This window comes from Leuciscus leuciscus (assembly GCF_965113295.1).
Source record: "Leuciscus leuciscus genome assembly, chromosome: 14".
In the NCBI taxonomy this organism is placed as follows: domain Eukaryota; kingdom Metazoa; phylum Chordata; class Actinopteri; order Cypriniformes; family Leuciscidae; genus Leuciscus; species Leuciscus leuciscus.
Genome location: NC_138738.1, coordinates 3,692,257 through 3,712,857, shown reverse-complemented (window position 1 = coordinate 3,712,857; position 20,601 = coordinate 3,692,257). Strand labels below are relative to the sequence as shown.

At 36.5% G+C, this 20,601-nt stretch overlaps 2 protein-coding genes across 7 annotated transcripts in view; both read left to right on the top strand.

Moving 5' to 3' along the window:
• LOC309513969 (tubby-related protein 1) lies at window positions 1–7,547 on the top strand (the record flags this gene model as incomplete). The annotated part of the gene is made up of 12 exons (XM_082190091.1): window positions 1–151; window positions 660–764; window positions 1,768–1,908; window positions 2,047–2,157; window positions 2,244–2,402; window positions 3,745–3,830; window positions 3,920–4,087; window positions 4,917–5,029; window positions 5,136–5,244; window positions 5,352–5,450; window positions 5,534–5,705; window positions 6,489–7,547. The coding sequence occupies 12 exons, from the start codon at window positions 1–3 to the stop codon at window positions 6,620–6,622; spliced, it is 1,548 nt and encodes a 515-aa protein (XP_082046217.1). The 3' UTR covers window positions 6,623–7,547.
• Window positions 7,548–9,474: 1,927 nt separating this feature from the next.
• tead3b (TEA domain family member 3 b) overlaps window positions 9,475–20,601 on the top strand; it is a 49,231-nt gene continuing 38,104 nt past the window's right edge. For all 6 annotated transcript variants that reach the window (XM_082136480.1, XM_082136479.1, XM_082136478.1 and 3 more), the window contains exons 1-2: window positions 9,475–9,632; window positions 10,009–10,075. The gene's annotated coding sequence lies outside the window, so the exon portion shown is untranslated. The remainder of the gene's footprint in view (window positions 9,633–10,008; window positions 10,076–20,601) is intronic.

Below are 20,601 nucleotides of genomic sequence, written 5' to 3'. Positions count from 1 at the left end.
ATGACTGCACACATCAGAATATTACAGAAGCCCAAAAAGAAGAAGCCCGAGTCCACTCCAGTAGAGACCAACGGAAGCGAAGCCAAACCCAAAAAGCCCAAGAGCAAGAAGAGCGGAGATCTGTCGGCCGAGAGCAGCCCGGCCACTCAGAGTACGCCAGAGAGTTCATGTCCTGAATGTCACATCAATACACAGTTCTGTCATGAAACTCTAGATAGCAGGTCCTTAACTCAAACTTCTTGCAATCACATCATTCTCCATAGGGCACAGTTGATTGGTTCCTGCTGTATCAGTAGCCAATGAGCAGCTCAACCTTAAATACTTGTTCAGCATTTGCTTGCTGTAGCTTTCAGAAACCCTCCACCTTCCCCAGCTCCACCTGTATAGATCTGCTATGGGTAATTCACTATATTGTACAATAGTAGCATGTCTTATTTGCTCACAGCAGCGTGTCGTGTGTGTATTGGCAGTAGCAAGTCTCGTTCTTGATCTACAGCAACAGCAATAACAGAAACAACAGCGTAGCAGATCTATTACGCCAAGACCAAACATATAAACATCGTCATATCCATTAACATACCAAACACTCCAAGAGTTGTCATGACAGAACTGTGCTTCTGTCAGGCTGTTTACACGATTCTCACAAACCTCCCTCACAGATGGAGAGAAGGTGAAGAAGAAGAAACTAGAGAAGGAAAAAGAATCAACAGAGAAGGAGAAAGAATCCAAAAAGAAAGCGAAAAGTGCCCCAAAGAAGAAGAAGAGTAAGTGACCCATGTTTATTGATATACTATTATAGTTTTTAATATTTTTAATTGGCTTTTATTTTTGTATTTTCAGTTTTTATTTGAATTCTGTTTTATTTAAAATTTATTCTATTCTATTTAGCTTTATTTTTATTTCAGTTTTAGTAATTTTAGTACTTCAACTTGCCAAGCAACATCTCTAATTTTAAGGCATCATCTTTAATGTTGAGTTAAAATTAGTTTAGATGTAAACACTGATGTCTACGATAGTGAACAAACTAGAGTACATCGCCATCTGAAAGAAACTTGACTCTTCAAATAAAGATTGTATCATTCCATCGTTACACCAGTAGGTGGCGACAAGTGACTGTTAAAAAAATGTATTTGTCATTGAATCATTCATTCAAGAGATTAATAAAAAAAATGCTGATTCATCCAGTAATGGAACACTGGAAGTTTTAATCAGTGAGTCATTGAATCAGTCATTCAAACGACTGTAAAAAAAAAATTATAAAAAAATTAAGTATTTTTAAATGGACTTTTGTTTAGTTGTCTATTCAGAATCGAGGGAGAATCATGATCTTTTGATTGTCAATATATCCAGAATCGTGCAACTCTAGTTTCAGTTTTCATCTAATATTTTTATTTTTATTTATTTAAGCTTTATTTCAGTTAATGTTTTTTTCTAAAACTATAAGAAAATTACTGAGATAAATTAAGAATATATAGTTATGAATGTGTATAGCATCTCAGATTGGAAGAATTCGATCATATTGATACTTTTGATTTCAGACTTTAATATCTTGAGCTCAGTTTGAAACATCAGTTAAAACTGTGAGATAATTGGAGTTTGTTTCTCAGGAGAAAAATCAATTCAACACATTTTTCTCATGAATGTTTTGGAGAAACAACTGTAATACTAAACAATGTCTTCTCTCTCCTACAGGATGATGGTGTGACATTTGATAAGTGTACCAATTTTTTTTTTACTGAGCACTTAAATGTGTTTATTGCAAAACAGGTTCTACAGAAGATGATGACGATGATGAAGAGGACGATGGGGAGACCACTCCTCAGAAGAAGACAAAGAAAAAAACCTCAAAAGAAAGTTCTGATGGAAAAGAAAAAGAGAAGGAAAAAGACAAGAAGTCCAAATCAAAAGGTGTCCTCTGTTCAAATGAGTAACATAAAGCTCTTTAAATTTTCTATTATGAGCTCTAGTGTTACTTTCAACAATACTTGCTAACTAGATTTATTTATGCATTTGTTTATTGATTTCTTGCTTTATGTGAACATGAAGACGTCAAAGAGGACGCAGACAGCAAAGGAAAATCTAAAGCCAAGAAAAAGGAGCCGGCCTCCATGTTTCAGATAAATGGAGACAAGCCTGAAACCAAGAGTAAAAAGAAAGGTAATGTTCTGAGAGCTTTTCTACATGCGTGTCCGCTTTATGATTCAGAATAATACATATGTTTGCTTATCTTTTGGATGATAAAGCCGCCAAATCTGAGAGTGAAGATGAGAGCGAACCAGAAACCAAAACCAGCAAGACGAAGAAGAAGAGCAGCTCAAACCCATCCTCCATGTTTCAGACAGGAGGAGACAAAGACAAAGACAAAGACAAGGACAAGGACAAAAAGACAAAAAAGACCAAAAGTAAATTCCTTTCTTAAACCATTATGATATGCACAATTTGATATAAAAAGACATAAAAGCTTAAATTCTAAAAAAGAAAATCATTTTATTATGTTAAATGTTTCTATATTACTTTTGGTTTATTATTTCTTATAATATATATTTTGTTAATGATTACACAAAATTGTATCATTAAAAATACTTCACAAAGTATTTTATAAGTTGCTTTGATTCCAACAAGGAAATATGTTAAATTAAGGAAATATGTTAAATTAAATTAAGTTAAAGAACCAGATTGAGGGTTATACCATGTCATTGTGAAGAAGTAAGTATTATGATATGCACAGTTTGATATAAAAAGACATAAAAAGCTTAAATTCTTTAAAAAAAGAATCATGTTATTAGGTTAAATGTTACTATATTACTTTACTATATTACTATTACTTTTTATTTTTTGTTATATCAAATATTTTGTCACTACTACTATAAATACTTAAATAAATAAATAAATTCAATGAATAACAAATGGTATTTTTTAAGTTGCTTTGATTCCAGCAAGGCAATATGTTGTATTTTTTACTGCATAGCAATAAAATTAAGTTAAAGAACCATATCGAGGGTTATACCCAGGGTTTGAAATGAACTTTTTCACTCACCGGCCACTTTGCCTACTACATTTTTAAGTTACCGGGCCATCCAGAACTTCTACTAGCCAAAAGAAAAAAAGAAGAACCAGATTAACTATGACAGCTTATATACAGTGTATATATATACAGTATATCAAATTTGGATTTCATACATTCATTTCTTATTCAAACAAAATCCTTTTATCCAGCCATCTCCTTCCCTCTTTCATCCAGATCCTTTTCACCAAAAATGACAGATCAATACAGTACAAAGAACATCCAAAAATGTAGGATGCTGGAAAATAACAATGTCTTTTTGATAACCAAATGCTTTTTTTCAAGCACGCTGTTATGTGTTGCGTAGTGATGGTCATGTTCAAGTAAGCCAGATATGAGCAGATTCTGTGCAATTCGCTGTATTTAATATATCATGATGACTCACAAGTTGAGTATTTGCATTAAATCAGTGCAGATTTGTCTTTCTTGAACTTCCACGAAGTGAGTAAACATAATAAGTAACACGCCAAGTTGGCTAGTGGTTTGACAGCGTTACCCGCCCCAGTTGATTTTTACACGCAATTGGCGGGTGTTCATTTCAAACCCTGGTTATACCATGTCATTGTGAAGAAACTGAATATTAACTATTATATATATATATATAAATCGTAACTGATTTGTTTCCATAAAATGACAGCACAGCTGTTCTCGTGTCTGATTTGATTGTTTCTCATCCTCAGATCCTGCTAAAGCAGAAGAGACTGAAGACTCTGATTCAGAAGTGACACAGAAAAAGAAAAAGGGCAAAGGGAAAAAAGGCAAAAAGGTAAATTCAGTGTATTCCACATTATTCTTATTCTAGTATTAATTTTGTGTGGGGTATTTTGTAAGGTTACCTCTTTTATTCCTGTGAAGGAGGAGCGAGCACCTTCTCCTGTCATCGAGTTTGACAATCTGGAGGAGTTTGTACTTCAGCCCGCTCAACAAGGCGTCACGGTAAAGTGCAAAGTGACCCGGGACAAGAGAGGGATGGACAGAGGCCTTTACCCAACTTACTACCTGCACCTGGACAATGAGAAGAAAGTATGACATCTACTGTAATGTTTGTGTTTATCAGTATTATCTCATTCTGTTGGAACATTATGAGTTGTTGAGGACTTTGCAGTTTGCAAGCTCAGCCATGATGGATGAGTGGTAAACATAGACTACACTCTATATAGAACCCTAGGGTTCCGTCAGGCGCTTCATATATAGAACCTTATAGGGGTTCCCATCATGGGATTATTTAATGGGTTTAGTTTTAACCAATTTTGTTTCAATTTATTTTTAACTTTAAATAAATGTTATGAATTAAGCAACATGAAAGTATTCTGCAATTTGTAAGACTTCTCCTTATATATAACCTTTTTGGCAATAAGAAGTCAAGAACCTTAAAGTTCTAAATAGAACCTTAGAGTTCTAAATAGAACCTTAAAGTTCTAAATAGAACCTTAGAGTTCTAAATAGAACCCCATTTGACCTTTTTCTAAGAGTGTACACCTTTCAAAAGTTTGTGGTGATCAGTATGATTTGTTTGAAAGATTTCTCTTCTGCTCCCCAAGGCTGCATTTATATACAGTAAAAACACTAATATTGTGAAATATTATTACAATTGAATATATGTTCAAATCCTGATTATCCTTCAGAAATCATTCTAATATGCTGATTCTAACATTATAAATGTCTTTAAAGTCACTTTTGATTAATTTAATGTGTCCTTGATGAATAAAAGTATTAATTTCTTTCAAAAAACAAAGAAAATCTTACCTACCCCAATATATGGTCCAATATTCATCACTAATTTTAGCTTTGCAAAATGGGTGTAATATGAATTCCGATGTAACAAATCTTTTTTTGTCCATTTTACATCTAGGTGTTTTTGTTAGCGGGAAGGAAGAGGAAAAAAAGCACAACCTCAAACTACTTGATCTCCATAGACCCCACCGACCTCTCCAGAGGAGGAGAAAACTTCATTGGGAAGCTGAGGTACGTGGGTTTGATCATTACCAATATAGCTGCTCTTTATATGATACTTTTGTAGGTCTATGACACAGTCTCATAGACTTAAAGGTTATTTGCACTTGTATTTCAGGTCAAATCTGATGGGAACTAAGTTCACGGTGTTTGATAATGCACTGCATCCGGACCGAGCTCTGCCGGACATGTCTAACGCTCGCCAGGAATTGGCAGCCATTATCTATGTAAGGCAACATTACAATACTGCTGTAGTTTTGGTTGAAGCACTAATCAGTGAAACAATATCAGTTATATTTCATAATATTAATTTGATATTATATTGTGACTTTAGGAAACAAATGTTTTGGGCATGAAAGGACCGAGACGAATGATTATAGTTATTCCTGGCATGACCAAAGATGGTGAACGAGTCCCCATACGACCACGTAGTGTAAGTAAATCACAAATGTATACATGCATACACACACAACCTTTTTTTTTTAAAGTACAACTGAATATGCTGCTTTCCAACAGGACAATAATGGCCTCCTCATGAGACATCAAAACAGAAATATGGAAAACTTGATAGAGCTGCGCAATAAGACGCCAGTGTGGAATGAAGATACGGCGTCACATGTGTTAAACTTCAACGGCAGAGTCACACAGGCCTCCATCAAAAATTTCCAGATTGTGCATAACAAAGACCGTAAGTCTCTGTGTTGATACTGCTTCACAAATAGATCATGTTTGGAAAAGCGTTCTCAAACACTACTAATTTTGCAGTATGCAAATCATCACAGCTACGACAGTTGCCAAAACGTGAATTATATAACCTGCAGTGTTACTTTAGGATTCTTATATACTGTTATAGTATTTAATAATATTTTGAATTAGCATTTATTTTAATTTTTGTTTAGTTTTAGTACTTTTGTGTTTTTTTGTTTTTTTCATTTTTATTAGTTTGCTTTTTTAAATTTCTATTTAGTGATCATTTATTATTTTCATTTAATTAAATAATTTATTTGATTATATTTAACCAAAATTAGTGCCAAATTAATGCAATATACTATATCCCACAATGCAATGCACTTGACTTCACCATCCATTTCCAATGTGGAAAATGCAACAGAAATAATATCAACAGCAATTTTTTAATCTCTTTCTTGACTTACTGTTTGAAAAGTGCGAAAAGGTAAGACATTTAAATGTAAAAATGGATTAAAAATGCGAAATAATCGTATGTATTTTGAGATGCAACACACTAAACATACAAAATTCTAAAGTGTTGCATACAGTACTATTATTTGAAAAGTTTATTGTTCCATATTGCATGCATGCTTTTTCACTGTTTTATATAATAGTACATACAAAGTGTGCAGTATACACTGTGCCGAAGGATGTTGTCAAATACATTTATAATTAATGGCAGTATTAATATGTTAGCGAAGTAAGTAAAAGTTTGCATGACCATTTTTGTGCTATATTTCAGTGGACTACATTGTGATGCAGTTTGGGAGAGTTGCAGACGATGCTTTCACTCTGGACTACAGGTATCCTCTGTGTGCCGTACAAGCCTTTGCCATCGCCCTCTCCAGCTTTGATGGCAAAATCGCCTGCGAGTAACAGTGTCAAGATTTCCTGCTGGCCTCTTTCTGTGATTTTGTCACATGCAGCAAATGGGAAACGTTCTCACTCAGCATCAGCTCAATTCTCTACAAGAAGACCGAAACCCATTAATCTGTCAAATGAAGCACCATTGCTTGTGGGGTTGCATGATTTTACATGCCGATCTGTTGGTCATATCCTCTTATATGGGCTAAAATCAAATAATGGTTGTGCAATGGGTGGGTGTACTGGAGAACGGAGGGAGTGCCTCCTTTTATGATGTTTGATTTGAGGGTGTGAAAGATGCAAATGACCCCTGGTGGTGAGGAGGTCACATTAGACGTGGTATGTGCTTAAAAACGGCGGAAAAGAAACAGTGGACTGTGTTGTATTTTGTTTGGTTGTATACAATTTAATTAGTATTTTAATAATGTCTTCTTCACATTTTAGCAAACCGGGTTAAAAACAGTGTTGCATAACCTAATAATTTTTTTTTTTTTTTTTTATGTTTCATTGGCAGTCGTGCTACGTTTTGTGTGTGTGTTTAACTGTGTAAAAATGCTTGTCCAAGAAAGAGATGTCTGTGCAAGTGTGCCGAATGCTGAAGATTAAAGCAAGGTCCAGATTTATCAGAGCTGATGGCAAATTTCAGATTTTTGCACATGCAATATCATTGGCATGACTGATGCGTGGAGTATGTCAAACATCTCAATCACTCATGCAGTTTCTTGCTTACTCAAGCAAAGATTATCTGGAATACTATGTGTCATTGCTGAAATACTTCCATGATCACGTGATACAGATGCGAAAACTTGTTTGGTGTTTAATTTATTTTGTTTTGCCTTTTTACGTGTCATTATAGTTTATGATCACTTGACTCTGTAACATAGGATGTATTTGATAAAAACCCATAACTGTCTTAATGCATGCAGACAAAAGTAAATCAAATTAGACATCTTCTTCCATTTTTACTCAATGTGAATGTAAATGTAGGAAGGAAAATGCAATACTGTGAAATGAAATAAAAGTGTTTGTAAAAATGTGCTTCGTTTAAGAACTTCCTTTATAGGTGTGTTTGACCGATGTGCAAAAGTTAAAGTCAATATGAAATAAAACTACTTTAATCTAGCACATTCATGGTATTTTTTTGTGCATGGTATTTTTAAAACGCTTATCTTTAAAGCCACTTACATTTTCACATGGAAAATGATGTTAAGCAATAGCCAAATATCTATTTTGCCATTTGTTTTAGGCTTTTAATGCTGCCTAATGTTAATTTAATAAATGCCTTGGCAATAATAGCAAACTTACAGATTTAAAAATATTTTGTAAGTCCGGTGGATTGTGAATGCTGATTTATATTGACTTTAAATGCCTTTCTAAAGCGCTTGTAAAGTATATATTGAAGATTAAGTCATTGCATGGGGCTGAATGAATGAACTGTACAACAAATGAAAGTCTCTGTGGCGATATTATCACTTTAGCTCAGCTTTAGCTGTGATATTACACTGAGGATCTCTCTTTAAACCTTCAGCCTCAGGCCAGACCAGATGATCTGTCACAGCCTGCTGGGTTGGTTGTCCAAACTTGTAGATCTTAGAAAAGTTTACCGCGTAGAGTTGCTGTGATAGTTTCAACTACTTCCTCATCCGATCCCTGTTGCTTTTTGTAACCTTTGTAAAATGTTAACTTTTCTTAGCCGATCTTTACTTTGGACTGTTCACTCACTTGTTTCAGGTTTGACCTACAGACGGAGCTCTACGCCTGTGGAGATGCATGTTAAAGCAGCATATGCATTATAATCTTAGGCTTTCCTCCAGGATATTACATCACTGAGTTTGACTGTTCTGCTCCCCTGAGACGGTGGTTGTGGTGAAGAGGTTTCACTGTTCACACTCATCGCTCTGGAATGTTGCATGGATTCTATTAGAATTCCTGGACAATGATGATGATGATGATGATGAAGGCCTTCTAAAAAGGGTTCGGGAACCATGCTGTATTTGACCTGCAAAGATAACAAAGATAATCATTGGTTCATGTACTGATTTTGGGCAGATTTATGAATTCTTCAGAATTTTTGTTCAAACCTTCTTAAAAGTATACAACAACTTATTTTAATTAGCACGTTTATAAACCAATGTTGATGAACAAATCTATATCTAAAAATTTCAAAGGAGAAACATTACTCTTTTATATCTACAAAAGAAAAAGACTGAATTGCTAGCTAACGTGTAAAAGTCCAACTTGTTTATTAGTGTTTAATTAATGAATACAGTAACAAATTAGTTGTTTGAATATTTTAGAAAAATGTGCAATAATAAAATAAACTGTGTTGGTGATAAAGGTGCAATTTAAGGAATGTGTTTCTATCTCTTTTTTTCTTTTCTTTTTTCAAGATTATTCTTGCATTTCACATGAAATAAATAATTAGTATCAGGGTCCAGTTGCATAAACATAGCCGACAAGTTAAGACTGTGTCTTAAGAACTAGTCTGACTGATAACTAGCAGTTAGTTAGGACCAATACTCTTAATCTTCTGATTCAATCTACTTTTTCATGTAACTGACTTAAAAACTTATGATCAGACTTCAAGAAAAACATAGATTGTAAGACTATTCTAAGCATTTTATACAACCGGCCATATTACATTTCATATATGATCTACCCAACGCTTCCTGTCATTGAAAAAAAGTAATTACATTAATCTAAACTTGGTGTTTCATTGTACAGTACAGTAGCTCATGTACAGCTTTTCTTCATGTGGCCCAAAGTGGGCGTGGCGTCTGGAGAAAGCCCCGCCCCCAGCCGTGTTGATTGACGTTCAACAGTGGCCCCTCCTTAAACTTTTTTTCCCTCCTTCGTTTTCCACTGAAGTGCGTGAATTTCATACCAAACCCATACTTCGCATTCCACCTTTACTGTCAAACCGGGAGAAATATTACTGAAAACAATAGAGCACCAAGATAAATATAACTTTAAAGACATAAACCTCGTCCTGTTCTTTCGGTAGAGGTGTTTCCTAATAAAGGTGAGTTTTAGATTCACTCGTTCCCTTTGTCTGATCGCGTTTTTCACTAGCGAAGTTTTCAGATCTTTGTCATATTTTGCATTTTTCCTCGGAACTCCCTGCGTTGGGTGGGATGAGGGACACAATTCCGTGTGGATATGCTGTAATTGTGCGTGTGTGAGAGCGAGGAAGCCGTTTTAGTGTGATAGCCGGGAACTTTTGCCTTAGAATTAGACTTTTAAGTTAGAAACATTATTACAACTAACGCTTCCATTGTTGCACGTAGAAGTTGAGTCGAAAATGTCATGCTCGTTTGCACAGGCTCTTATTTACTCTGGTGGCAGGATTTTCCAAACACTTGTAATTGAAAATAAGCAACGAGGTTTTGTTGTTCCAGAAAATTGTCAGAGAGAAACGACAGAAGTGTTTGGAGAGATCGTTCGCCCTTTTTCCTGCGTTATCAGGTAAGTGTAACAGTTTGTTTCACTTGACAGGCTTAAGAAGTGTAGCCTACTAAGATTTAATATTTAGTGGTTTATGTGAGGTTAACACTGATATATTTTTAAGAGTAGAGAAATACATGCATAAAACGTTATGTTCTTTGTTTACAAGACTTTCTTGTAAATAACTTTTTATTTCATAACGTGAAATGAAAACAAATTACACTATTGGAAATAAAAAATATAATGTGGAGTCAGTAAACTATTTAAATATTTTCATAATATATTGTTTTTAAATTGAACCTATTTTATAAAATATTTATTATGAAACTGTTTGATATGATAATGTCAACTGATTTCTGTGGAAACGGTCGTATTTGCCTTAAGGCACTTTTCATATTTAAGCCAACTGGCTTATCAAACACCGATTTATATAATGTTCATATTTTTGTATGGGGCTTGATGTCTTAATGTCTGTAATCTATTGTTTATGCTGTACTTATAATTTTTTATAGTAAAAAAAAAAAAAAAAAAATTGCCAAAAAAAAAAACCCCGATCAGTTTACCTCAGGTAAAGCAGTGACGTTGAGTGATCTTCCCGCCCAAATAAAGTTTAAAGGTTTCGATATTAACCCTTTAATGGTTTTAAGATAATTTTGACTCTTTTTTGGTGTCTGAAGCCGACTTTGTGACGTTTTTAAGAATATCTAAACACAAAATAAAAGCAGTTTACAATTTTGTGTAAAATATTTGTCAAATTTGTCAAAGAACCAATCATGGTTCTGTAAATCTATTAAATACTTTTTTTTAACATCATATAATTTGCGGCCAGATTAAATACTTCGTCCATAAGGAGAGTCTTTAGACCCTTATGAATTTAACTATTTACAATGTGACGCAAATCACTGGTGGATGAAGTTTCTTGGGACAACAGGAGGGTTAATGAATTCTCATATAATTAATAACTTTTCCACCTCATCTGTGTATTAATTTGTATTTTACAGTTGTTTTTTTATTGGTGAGACCTAAGTATTTTTAGTCCTCCTCGTAAATATGTGAATTTGTTTTTAGTTCTCCCACACATATGCAACTATGTGTAATGATGCTCTCCACATTTTGATTGTTCCTCTGACTTACTATTAATGGACAGGTTTCGTTAAACAGAAATGCTGCACTTCAGGTTCGCCTTAGTTAGTTCAGCCCAAACTGCTTCTTCAAGTTCTGCTGCCTGGTTGGGTTGACTTCTGTTTTACCTCCTTTAAGAAAGGTTGGGCTTCTTCAAAAAAAGGCTGAAATCCATCTAGATATAGGTCAAGTGGTGTTAAGTTTTGCTTAGAAGTGATTGTTGTTGTGTGAAATTCTTTTCTGTGTTTGTATAAATTGTTTCTCTTTGAATAAGACTGTATGTACACCAGATGTTGTGGTGTTTGAAGTAACTAAATGTGCTCCAATTTGTTTTGTCTAATTTTTTGTTTACATTTTGATTGGTTCATTTCGAGCCAAATCATTTTTGTCGTTGTTGCATATTCGAATTCTGAAATGTACTGAAATGTTGCCCCAATATCTGATCAACAGCAAATGAAACCAATCAAGAGATTTACACTAAGTCTTTTTAAAGTTTAGTCTAGTTTAGCGTGTGACGTGCACTTTAGGCAACCTGTCCTGGTATTTGCCACTTAAGTGATATGTGCACTTTACTGTAAGTCACTGCTGTGGTACGGAAATGTCTGTTGAAAAATTCCTTTGGGTAAATATGTAAGCTAAAGCCCTCTAGTGTTAATGTCAGTGGTCCCTTATGCAATAGTCAATGGCTAATATGGATGCAGTTCAGCATGGATAATATCAACACAGGCAGTCGTGGCCTAATGGTTTGAGAGTCAGACTGGTAACCGGAAGGTTGTGGGTTCGATTCTCAATAGTGGCAGGAAATGCTGGTGTGTGTGTGTGTGTGTGTGTGTGTGTGTGTTCACTACTCACTGCTCCTAATGTTTGTGCACGCACTTGAATGGGTTACATGCAGAGGACAAATTCTGAGTTATGGGTTACTATACTTGGCCTTCACATCATGTCACTCACAATAATGGAATGCTAATTATTTTAGACCTTTAATTTTAGACTTGATACAGTTTAATGATCTCAAACAACATTTAGGAAATAAAATGATTTCCACAGTATTGTTGTTTTACAAAGTATTTACTCAAAAATTCACAAAAATGTGAAACATTTTCCATTGACCAGGTTTTGAGGAAATGTATTGGAACGGAGGTGATTTTGTATATTATGCACAATTGTATGTTTTTCTCGATTGTTTTAATGGCAAAACATTTGTGCACTGCATTTTAAGCAGACATACATTTTTTTTAGGGGGGTGAATTTAAACAGACGCACGTTGCCTTTTATGGCTTCCGCGATGGGCCACATTTGTTTCTCAGCTGCAAATTTTCTGTTTGCTGTTCTCATTTTTTCAGACATCACAAACTAACCCCCGAACTCCCTCCACTGTCAGGCTTTGCCGAGCGAGGGCATTTGCTCTTCCATGCTAAATAGAGCTTCACTGTTTAATAAGCTAACAAATCAGTTTTAATGATTTGTTTGTTCTTGCGCTAAGCTCTACAATCCAGTACCCAAACCAGTCCTGAAGTTTGCAATCGGCATTTCTAATAGTTCTCGATGCAGAAAGTTCCGAGCGGATCCTCCTAAAAGGATCCAGCGTGTGTGATTGGAGCAGATTGTTTGTGCCATATGTGTTTATGTTGCTGGCCAGTTGACAGTTCCTTTAGCTGGTTTGTGTTAAGGGCTCAGCTGAGAGCATAATGAGCCTCTTTCCATTTGTGCAGACTGAAGCGGCCTTTTAGCACCCGCCGCAGAAGTGGCTCTCCAAATGGTGACCACTTACCTGTCTGTCAACAGAGCTCTGAACAAATATCTAGCTGTGTGTGTGTGTGTGTGTGTGTGTGTGTGTGTGTGTGTGTGTGTGTGTGTTTTCAAGCATTTGAGAGAAAGAGAACATCTTGCATGATGCCCTGCCGTTTGGCCTCCTCACCTCCCTGTGTTTGCTGAAGGAAACATTTTATACGGTCTTCAGTTCCCCCAAAATTAAATTTTTCCCTTTCAAATTAAAGTCCTTTTCCGCGTCGCGGTCGAAGGAGCCTGTGGCGAGACGCGAGCCAAAGCATACAGAACGTGTCGCTATGCTTTATTAATTATGATGGTTAGGCGGCCTATGAAAGCATGTTTACATTGCGCTGAAAATTAATGCCTGCTCTCGGGACACTTGTTTACATACATTTCCTGCGCGAGACATTGGCAGATAAGATTTTCTGGCTTCTCCGTGGCTGTTTTTGGATTGAGGGAGGGGCGAGCTATGGGCTAGAACAGTATAGCCTTTGTTTCTGTCTGTCTGAAGTTGCTAAACTTTCCAGTTGTTCTTGAAACCAACTGTTTGTGGCAGTGCACCGGGGTTCACACGGCAGTCAGATACGCTCCACACACACACACACACACACACATGCACCTGAGTTGCATCTAATCTAAAAATGTGAATTGAAAAAAGGAAGGCAAGTTGATTATTTTCAGCTTTCTCTCTTGTAGTTACTTTTATTGGACATTGTTTGCTAAGAAGATCTTTCATGGGATCGTTATCAGAGTGTGATAATCATTTCAGTGAACATTGTTGGCATTTTTTTTGTCATATCATCATGACTTGATGTATATATTATTAATTAACTTCAGTTATGGCTCATACTTATGGCTCAGATTACTAGCCCTAAGTATTAAAAGAATAATTGACACAAAAATAAAAATTCTGTCATCGTTTACTCACCCTTTAGTCATTCAAAACCTGTACCTTGTACACAAAAGAAGATGTTTAAAAAAAAATGTCTTGTGTAAAACTAAATATGGTGCAAAACAACATTGGACCTATTCACTTTTATTGGTTTGCACTTGCAGTTTCGTTTTGGACCCCACTTAGTGTCCAAATATGATATTTTGCGTCATACAGGTTTGAAATGTCACAGGGCAAGTAAATGATGGCTTTTTTATTGTTTAGTGAACTGTCTCTTAAATAAGGCTTAGTGATTTACTTAAAGGAAACAGTCACCTGATAATTCCCCTAAAATTCCCCTAAATTTAGTGTTGTTTTTATATGTTATCACATGCATCTACTCCAGTTTTAGAGTTGTACTGACGGATTGTTTACTATTTGAGATCAAACCAATTAATTTAGCTATTTTGGTGGCTATCTTTTATACTTTTGCAATATTTGTTTTGGAAACCTCTAAGCTTTGTAATATACTGAAAAGTATTAGGTGTAGGATTTACTTTGAAACCTTTTTCACTTTTTTGTGTTTTTTTTTTTTTTGTGTGTGTGTAATTGCAAGTAAAACATTGAAATAAACATGATATTTTAAGTAGAAAGTCTAAAATAGTATTTTCTTGTAAATCATACTCCAATAATCTTTCTTTTATTTACCACTTTGAAAATTCAGTCTTACAGTGTACTCAAGAAATGAGATTGCAAATATAATTTGTATGAAATTGTATCTTTTTGGCGTAGAAGTGTGACTCAGAGATCAGCCTCTTTCTCTCTGCCATCCCAAGAGTCCTCTGAGCGTTTGTCTCCTTATGCGTGTCTTTTCGGTTTTCTTGGGGTTTGGCACGAGCCCCTGCCTCAGCCACTAAATGACCAAGTCAGGCAAGAGCACTCCTTCACAAATTCGCCTGACGCTTTTCCTCGGAAAGTGCTGAATCAGACGTTCGAGCGAGTCCTCTGGCACACGCGGCGCTCTTTGTGTCAGTCTTTCCTCTGCTGACTGAATCAGCACTAGAGTAAACCATATGGAGAGATCTGAGAGCAGACGGCCGTCCTGGAAAGTCACCCCCATGGATAATGTCGAAAGTCAGGAATCGGGAGCTGTTAATATACTGTAGATTCATGTCTAGCTGTCTCGTATGCGTCAAGGGTTATTTCCACCAGGGGCTTGTGTGCATGTAAAGAGTTATTTTAGTGCTCTTACTTGAGTAAGAGTGTTTTATCCCTACATTTTCTCCCTAAGTAATTTTACACTTTCCTCGTCTGTCGAGCAGATCGACAGCTAGCTCTCTCTCTCTCTCTCTCTCTCTCTCTCTCTCTCTCTCTCTCTCTCTCTCGCTCTCTCTCTCTCTCACAGACTCTTCAACTGTGATTGTTTCCTGAATGCCGAGCCAGAAAGGAAGTAAAAGGAAGTTGTTGGAGGAGAATTGTAGAATTTATTAGAGCTAAATGCAGAGAAGGAGAGAACGAAAGCGGGTGAATGAGTGTGACGGGGAGATGGAGAATTGAAGAAAGAGATTACAATAAAAGAGAGATGTGTTGAGACACAAACACAAAAGTGTTTACTCTCTCAGACAAGCTACTGGAAGGGAGTTGAAGCGATGTATCTCCACTAGTTCCCTGACTTTTAAACAAACTTAATATAATAGCTTACATTATGTGCTGGGAGTCAGAGCTCTGACCCGCAAGACTTGATTTAATCCTATCAAACTGGGTTAAGATCACATCTAAGGCTCTAAACATACTCTATGCAAGTATGTGTAGGCTGATATTACTAGCCACACAAGCTTGGTCATGCGTTGTAGCTTTCCTACATGTGTCCGAATGTAGATAATAATGCAACATCAAGGGTGATTTATGGCTTGCATTAGTTTAGTATGGTAATGTTTATCTGTTAGCATGTTTGAAGCTAGCTATCTGCATAAAAACACATCTGGTTTAAAGGATTAATTCACTCCAGAATAAAACTTTTCCTGATTATTTACTCACCCCCGTGTCATCCAAGATGTTTGTTTTTCTTTCTTCAGTCGAAAAGAAATTAAGGTTTTTGAGGAAAAACATTCCAGGATTTTCCCTCTATATAGTGACTTCAACGGGGACCAACGGTTTGAAGGTCCAAATTGCAGCTTCAAAGGGCTCTACACGAACGCAGCCGAGGAATAAGGGTCTTATCTAGCGAAACAATCTGTCATTTTCTAAAAAATACAAATAAAAATGTATATACTTTTTAACCACAAATGCTCGTCTTGCATTAGCTCTGCGATGCGCGTCCACGACTTAAAGCTGCAGTCGGCAAGATTTTTTTTAATCATATTCACTGAAACCGACACTATGCTCCGACAGAACAACATAAATCAGCCGGTTTTAGAAAAAAAACACGCTTCTACCTCCACCTAGAGCCTGTTATTTGTTTTGCAAAAATCCACCGCTCCCGGTTCTTCTGGTCCAATCAGCGCAGGGCTGTGTGAGATCTGACTGTCAATCACAGTTCGTACACACGCCACAGATCCCCCCCTCGCGCACGTTACAATATCACATGCACACGCCTGAAGTTCGCAGGTGTGTTGGATTGTACGAAGCGTGAGAAAATCTACTAACAAGCTTCCAATTCCTTGCAGGGTTCCCGCGGGGTCTTAAAAAGTCTTAAAAAGTCTAAAATTCTGAACTTTAAATTTAAGGCCTTAAAATGTCTTAAAAACGGCCAGATTTTCATCCGTGGTCTTAAATTTCAGTTAGTCAGGTCTAAAAAAGGTCTCGCCAACAGGCCGTTCACATATCGCATCTTTTGCGTGCTCAAGTTCGTTCAAATGAAGGCACGCGCTCATAATTGAAGCGACGCACTCGTTTTTTTCCAGGCGCAGCGAGATCAAAAAAAATCTCAACTCTTCAGAATGCCGCAAACGCACCGCAGGTCATGTGACAAGAACCAACCAATCAGCTTCGCCCCTTTCCGTGACAACATTGAAAGCTCCCTCAACTGGAAGGATGCGGGTGCACCCAAACACTAAGGGTGTTTTTCTCTTCTCCGTAAATAAATCTTGAAGCAGAGCTACAGCAAGCGTTTCTCGGCGGTGGAAATCCATTAGCCACTAAAACTTCTTTGTCATTGTGGAGAGCGCAGTGCATGGTTGCATAGCAACGACAGACGCCACGGGAAAATCCGACCAAATTTTACTATTAATAATAAAAGATAAGCTAAAGTGCATTGTAAATGTCAGTAATTTATCTTTTTATAAAAAATGATTTAAAGTCTGAAATATGTGAGGTTTATCTTTTTATAAAAAAACTTTTTTGTCTAAACTTTATTTGAACTTGTACATGTTAGTATATAACATGTTGCAAGACACTTTTAAAATCTGGCTATCATTTTTAATGGTATTATTTTAATGTTTATGTAAAAAAAAAGTGCATATTGATGCTAATTTTATTTGTTATTTGCTGGTTTTCGACATTGTGTAGTATTAGTACTTTTTGAACAGGATTCTGTGATAACCGTGGTAATTTTTGTCACTATAATCATTGAAATGAAATGTTCATGCCATTTCATCTCTAGTTATGATCAACTATGATCAACTAAAATCAACTAATTAGCCTATGTGTTTTTTACAGTATAATATGCATAGTACAATTTTCTATAAAAAAATTATATTTCTGATTCTGACACACGTTGTTGGGTGTGGAAGGTTACTAATGTGATTGTTTTATCTGTAAATTAAATTAATGTTTTTTCAATGACTTAATTCATTGAAATAAAATGAATTCTTTGATTTGAAATTTTTTTTTGGCAATGCGTCGTGTAGGTCTTAAATGTCAAACTTTATGGTCTTAAAATGTCTTAAAAAGGTCTTAAATTTGACTTGCTGAAACCTGCAAGAACCCTGTCCTTGGTTATTGCTATCTATGGGTAGATTAGCCAGGGTGGCCTTCCTCCGAGTCCATGGTGTTGATCGATGCTGAAGAGACGGGTGCGTTCACAGAAAATCTGGTACACACACACGAGCACGAACTCGATGGGTAGTGGGAACTCGATGGGTAGGGTAGTGGGGGAGGGGCATGGGAGTCTTAAACATTAAAAATGTTGTCTAAATCCCCTTAATCTGCCAGACTTGCCGACTGCCGCTTGAACGCATTACTTAATCACGTTGGAAAGGTCACAAAATGTAGGGTAACTCCATCTCATTTTCTCCTCCAACTTCAAAATCGCGTCGACATCGTTGTTTTACCTTTTTTTGTAAAGGGCGTTTGACTTGGTCTTTGCACGTTCGCTTTGTTAACACTGGGTCGGTACTTCCGCCTACGTCACGCGTGACCTTTCCAACGTGAATGCGTGAAGTCGTGGACGCATATCGCAGAGCTAGTGCAAGACGAGCATTTGTGGTTAAAAAGTATATGCATGTTTATTTTTATTTAGATAATGACCGATTAGTTTGCTTGAAAATTCACAAAACAGTGACTATATGTAGTTGTAGTCTTATAAGGTTGTTCCACTAGTCGGCCACCCATAGGTTTTATGATGTCCAGTTCCTGGTGTGTGGCCTTGGGTCTGAAGGCCATAAACAGTGTGTAGACCATCAAAGCCAACGAGCTAAAAAAGAGAAACCAACCTGAGCGAATGGCAGGTTTACATATGTTTGTCACTTTTGGGCCCACGTATATCCATACAGACATGTTCAGACTTGAACTGCTGCAACGATCATGTGAACAGACACTGAAGCGTGAAAAAATGCTCGAACCAATCACAGTCTCTGATTTTGATTGACCCACCCATCAAATAAATCAAGCTGGTGCTTTCCCCACTGCAAAAAGACGCTTTTCTTACTAAGTATTTTTGTCTTGTTTCCAGTCCAAATATCAAAAAATTCTTAAATCAAGATACTAGATGAGTAAAATGACATAAGATATTATGTCCTTTTTTTCGGGGGATTTAATAAAAATTAAGTGAGTTTATGCTTAAAATAAGCAGACTTATCTGCCAATGGGGTAAGGAAAATAATCTTAATTCAAACAGAAACAAGATTCTTTTCCTTACCCCATTGGCAAATAATTCTGCTTGTTTTAAGCAAAAACTCACTTAATTTTTATTTATTTCCCCAGAAAACAAGACTTAATATCTTATGTCATTTTACTCATCTAGTAAATCCATCTTGATTTAAGAAATGTTTGCTATTTGGACTGGAAACAAGACAAAAATACTAAGTAAGAAAAGCGCCTTTTTGCAGAAGGTAAGAGTGATGCTGGGAAGACACAACTTCCCTGGAATAGATTGAGTCATACTCTCTCTCTCAGCCTACTTTAAGAGGTTATCTTCTACTTTGGTGAATCATACTAGTAAGGGATGGTCTAAAATGAGTTTCCTCTCCAGTAGGAAGTAGAAGAGTCTCATGGTGTGAACCATGTGTGTAGTTGGAAATCTGTGCCAGACAATGAAGAGAAGAGAAGGAAACACTAAACGTCTTTATCTGTAATCTGAACCCAACCAGCAGCTGCTGCTACACTTGTCCGGCCCTGTTGTTCTCTCGCTGCTGACTGTGTGTGTGTGTGTGTGTGTGTGTGTGTGTGTGTGTGTGTGTTTGGGAAAAAGCAGAATACACTGAAGAGTATTCGTTGTGTACTCTCTGTGCGTGAGTGAGTGAAGGGCGGGTGTGTGTTGGAGGCTGTCCTGAGGGAAAAGCTCCCCGGAGGCGTCTATTGCCAACAAGTGTTCCAGCTGCAACAGTTTCCTAACAAATCTCACATTATGAGCTGCGTTAGACAGAAAAACAGTTTGTTGAATGAGCTTTGTGCTTTACTTCCAATACTAAAAAAGGGAATTCGCTGTCTTGTAAATACGACACCTTAGTGAAGTCTCCTCCAGATCTCCTACATCTCTCTGTTTAGTTTTCATATCCGCACGGAAGTGTCTGACTCCATTGAGCTGACCAAGAATTCACATTTGTGTAGACTTATGAAGTCCGTTTCTTTCCTTAAAGGATGCACGATTTATCGGTACCATATGTTATTGTTCATTTAGAGCTTTTTTTCTTTGATGTTCTAATGCATCATTGTCATTTAAAATGGTGATTTTTTTTTTTTTTTTTATTGATTTAGACAATATAATATTATATATAACATTAATATATAATACCAATTGTTGATTAATGTCCATAACATGAATTTTAATTTTGGTGCATTCCTATTTTCCTTGCGTTATATGATATTAACATGTCCAACAGACGGGAAAACAAAAGGTTGGTTTTGGTCGTTAGGTTTGGCTCCCTGCCGGGCATCCATTACCTCCCCCCGATCCCTTCTTTCTCTGGCGGGATGGTGTGAAGACCTCCCTCCTGGACAAGATCCTCCACTCGCTTGTTTCCCGCCAAAAAAAAGTCCGGCTGGGATGACTAACACGCAGATGGACTCCAGCGCTCGCTCTTTGCACTGGAAAGTCCCTTCGCTCCTCTGACGGTTAGCGGAGACCCTGAAATGTAATAAGACTTATTGAGAGTGGAAGAGACTTTATAATAAGCAAGACGTGGAGATCTTGCTTCTTTTAGGAACATAGCACATTATGAGATTATAACAGTGTGACTTATGGTAAAAATAGTTTTGAGGTGATGTAGAAAAATCCAGATTTGGATTTAATTCCGTGATGGATTTGTGAATCACTCTTTTCTGATTAACCTAAAACTTGATTTCTGCCGAGACTTCTCCACAGCATTTTCTTGATATTGGCCGAATACATGTGACTTTTTAATGT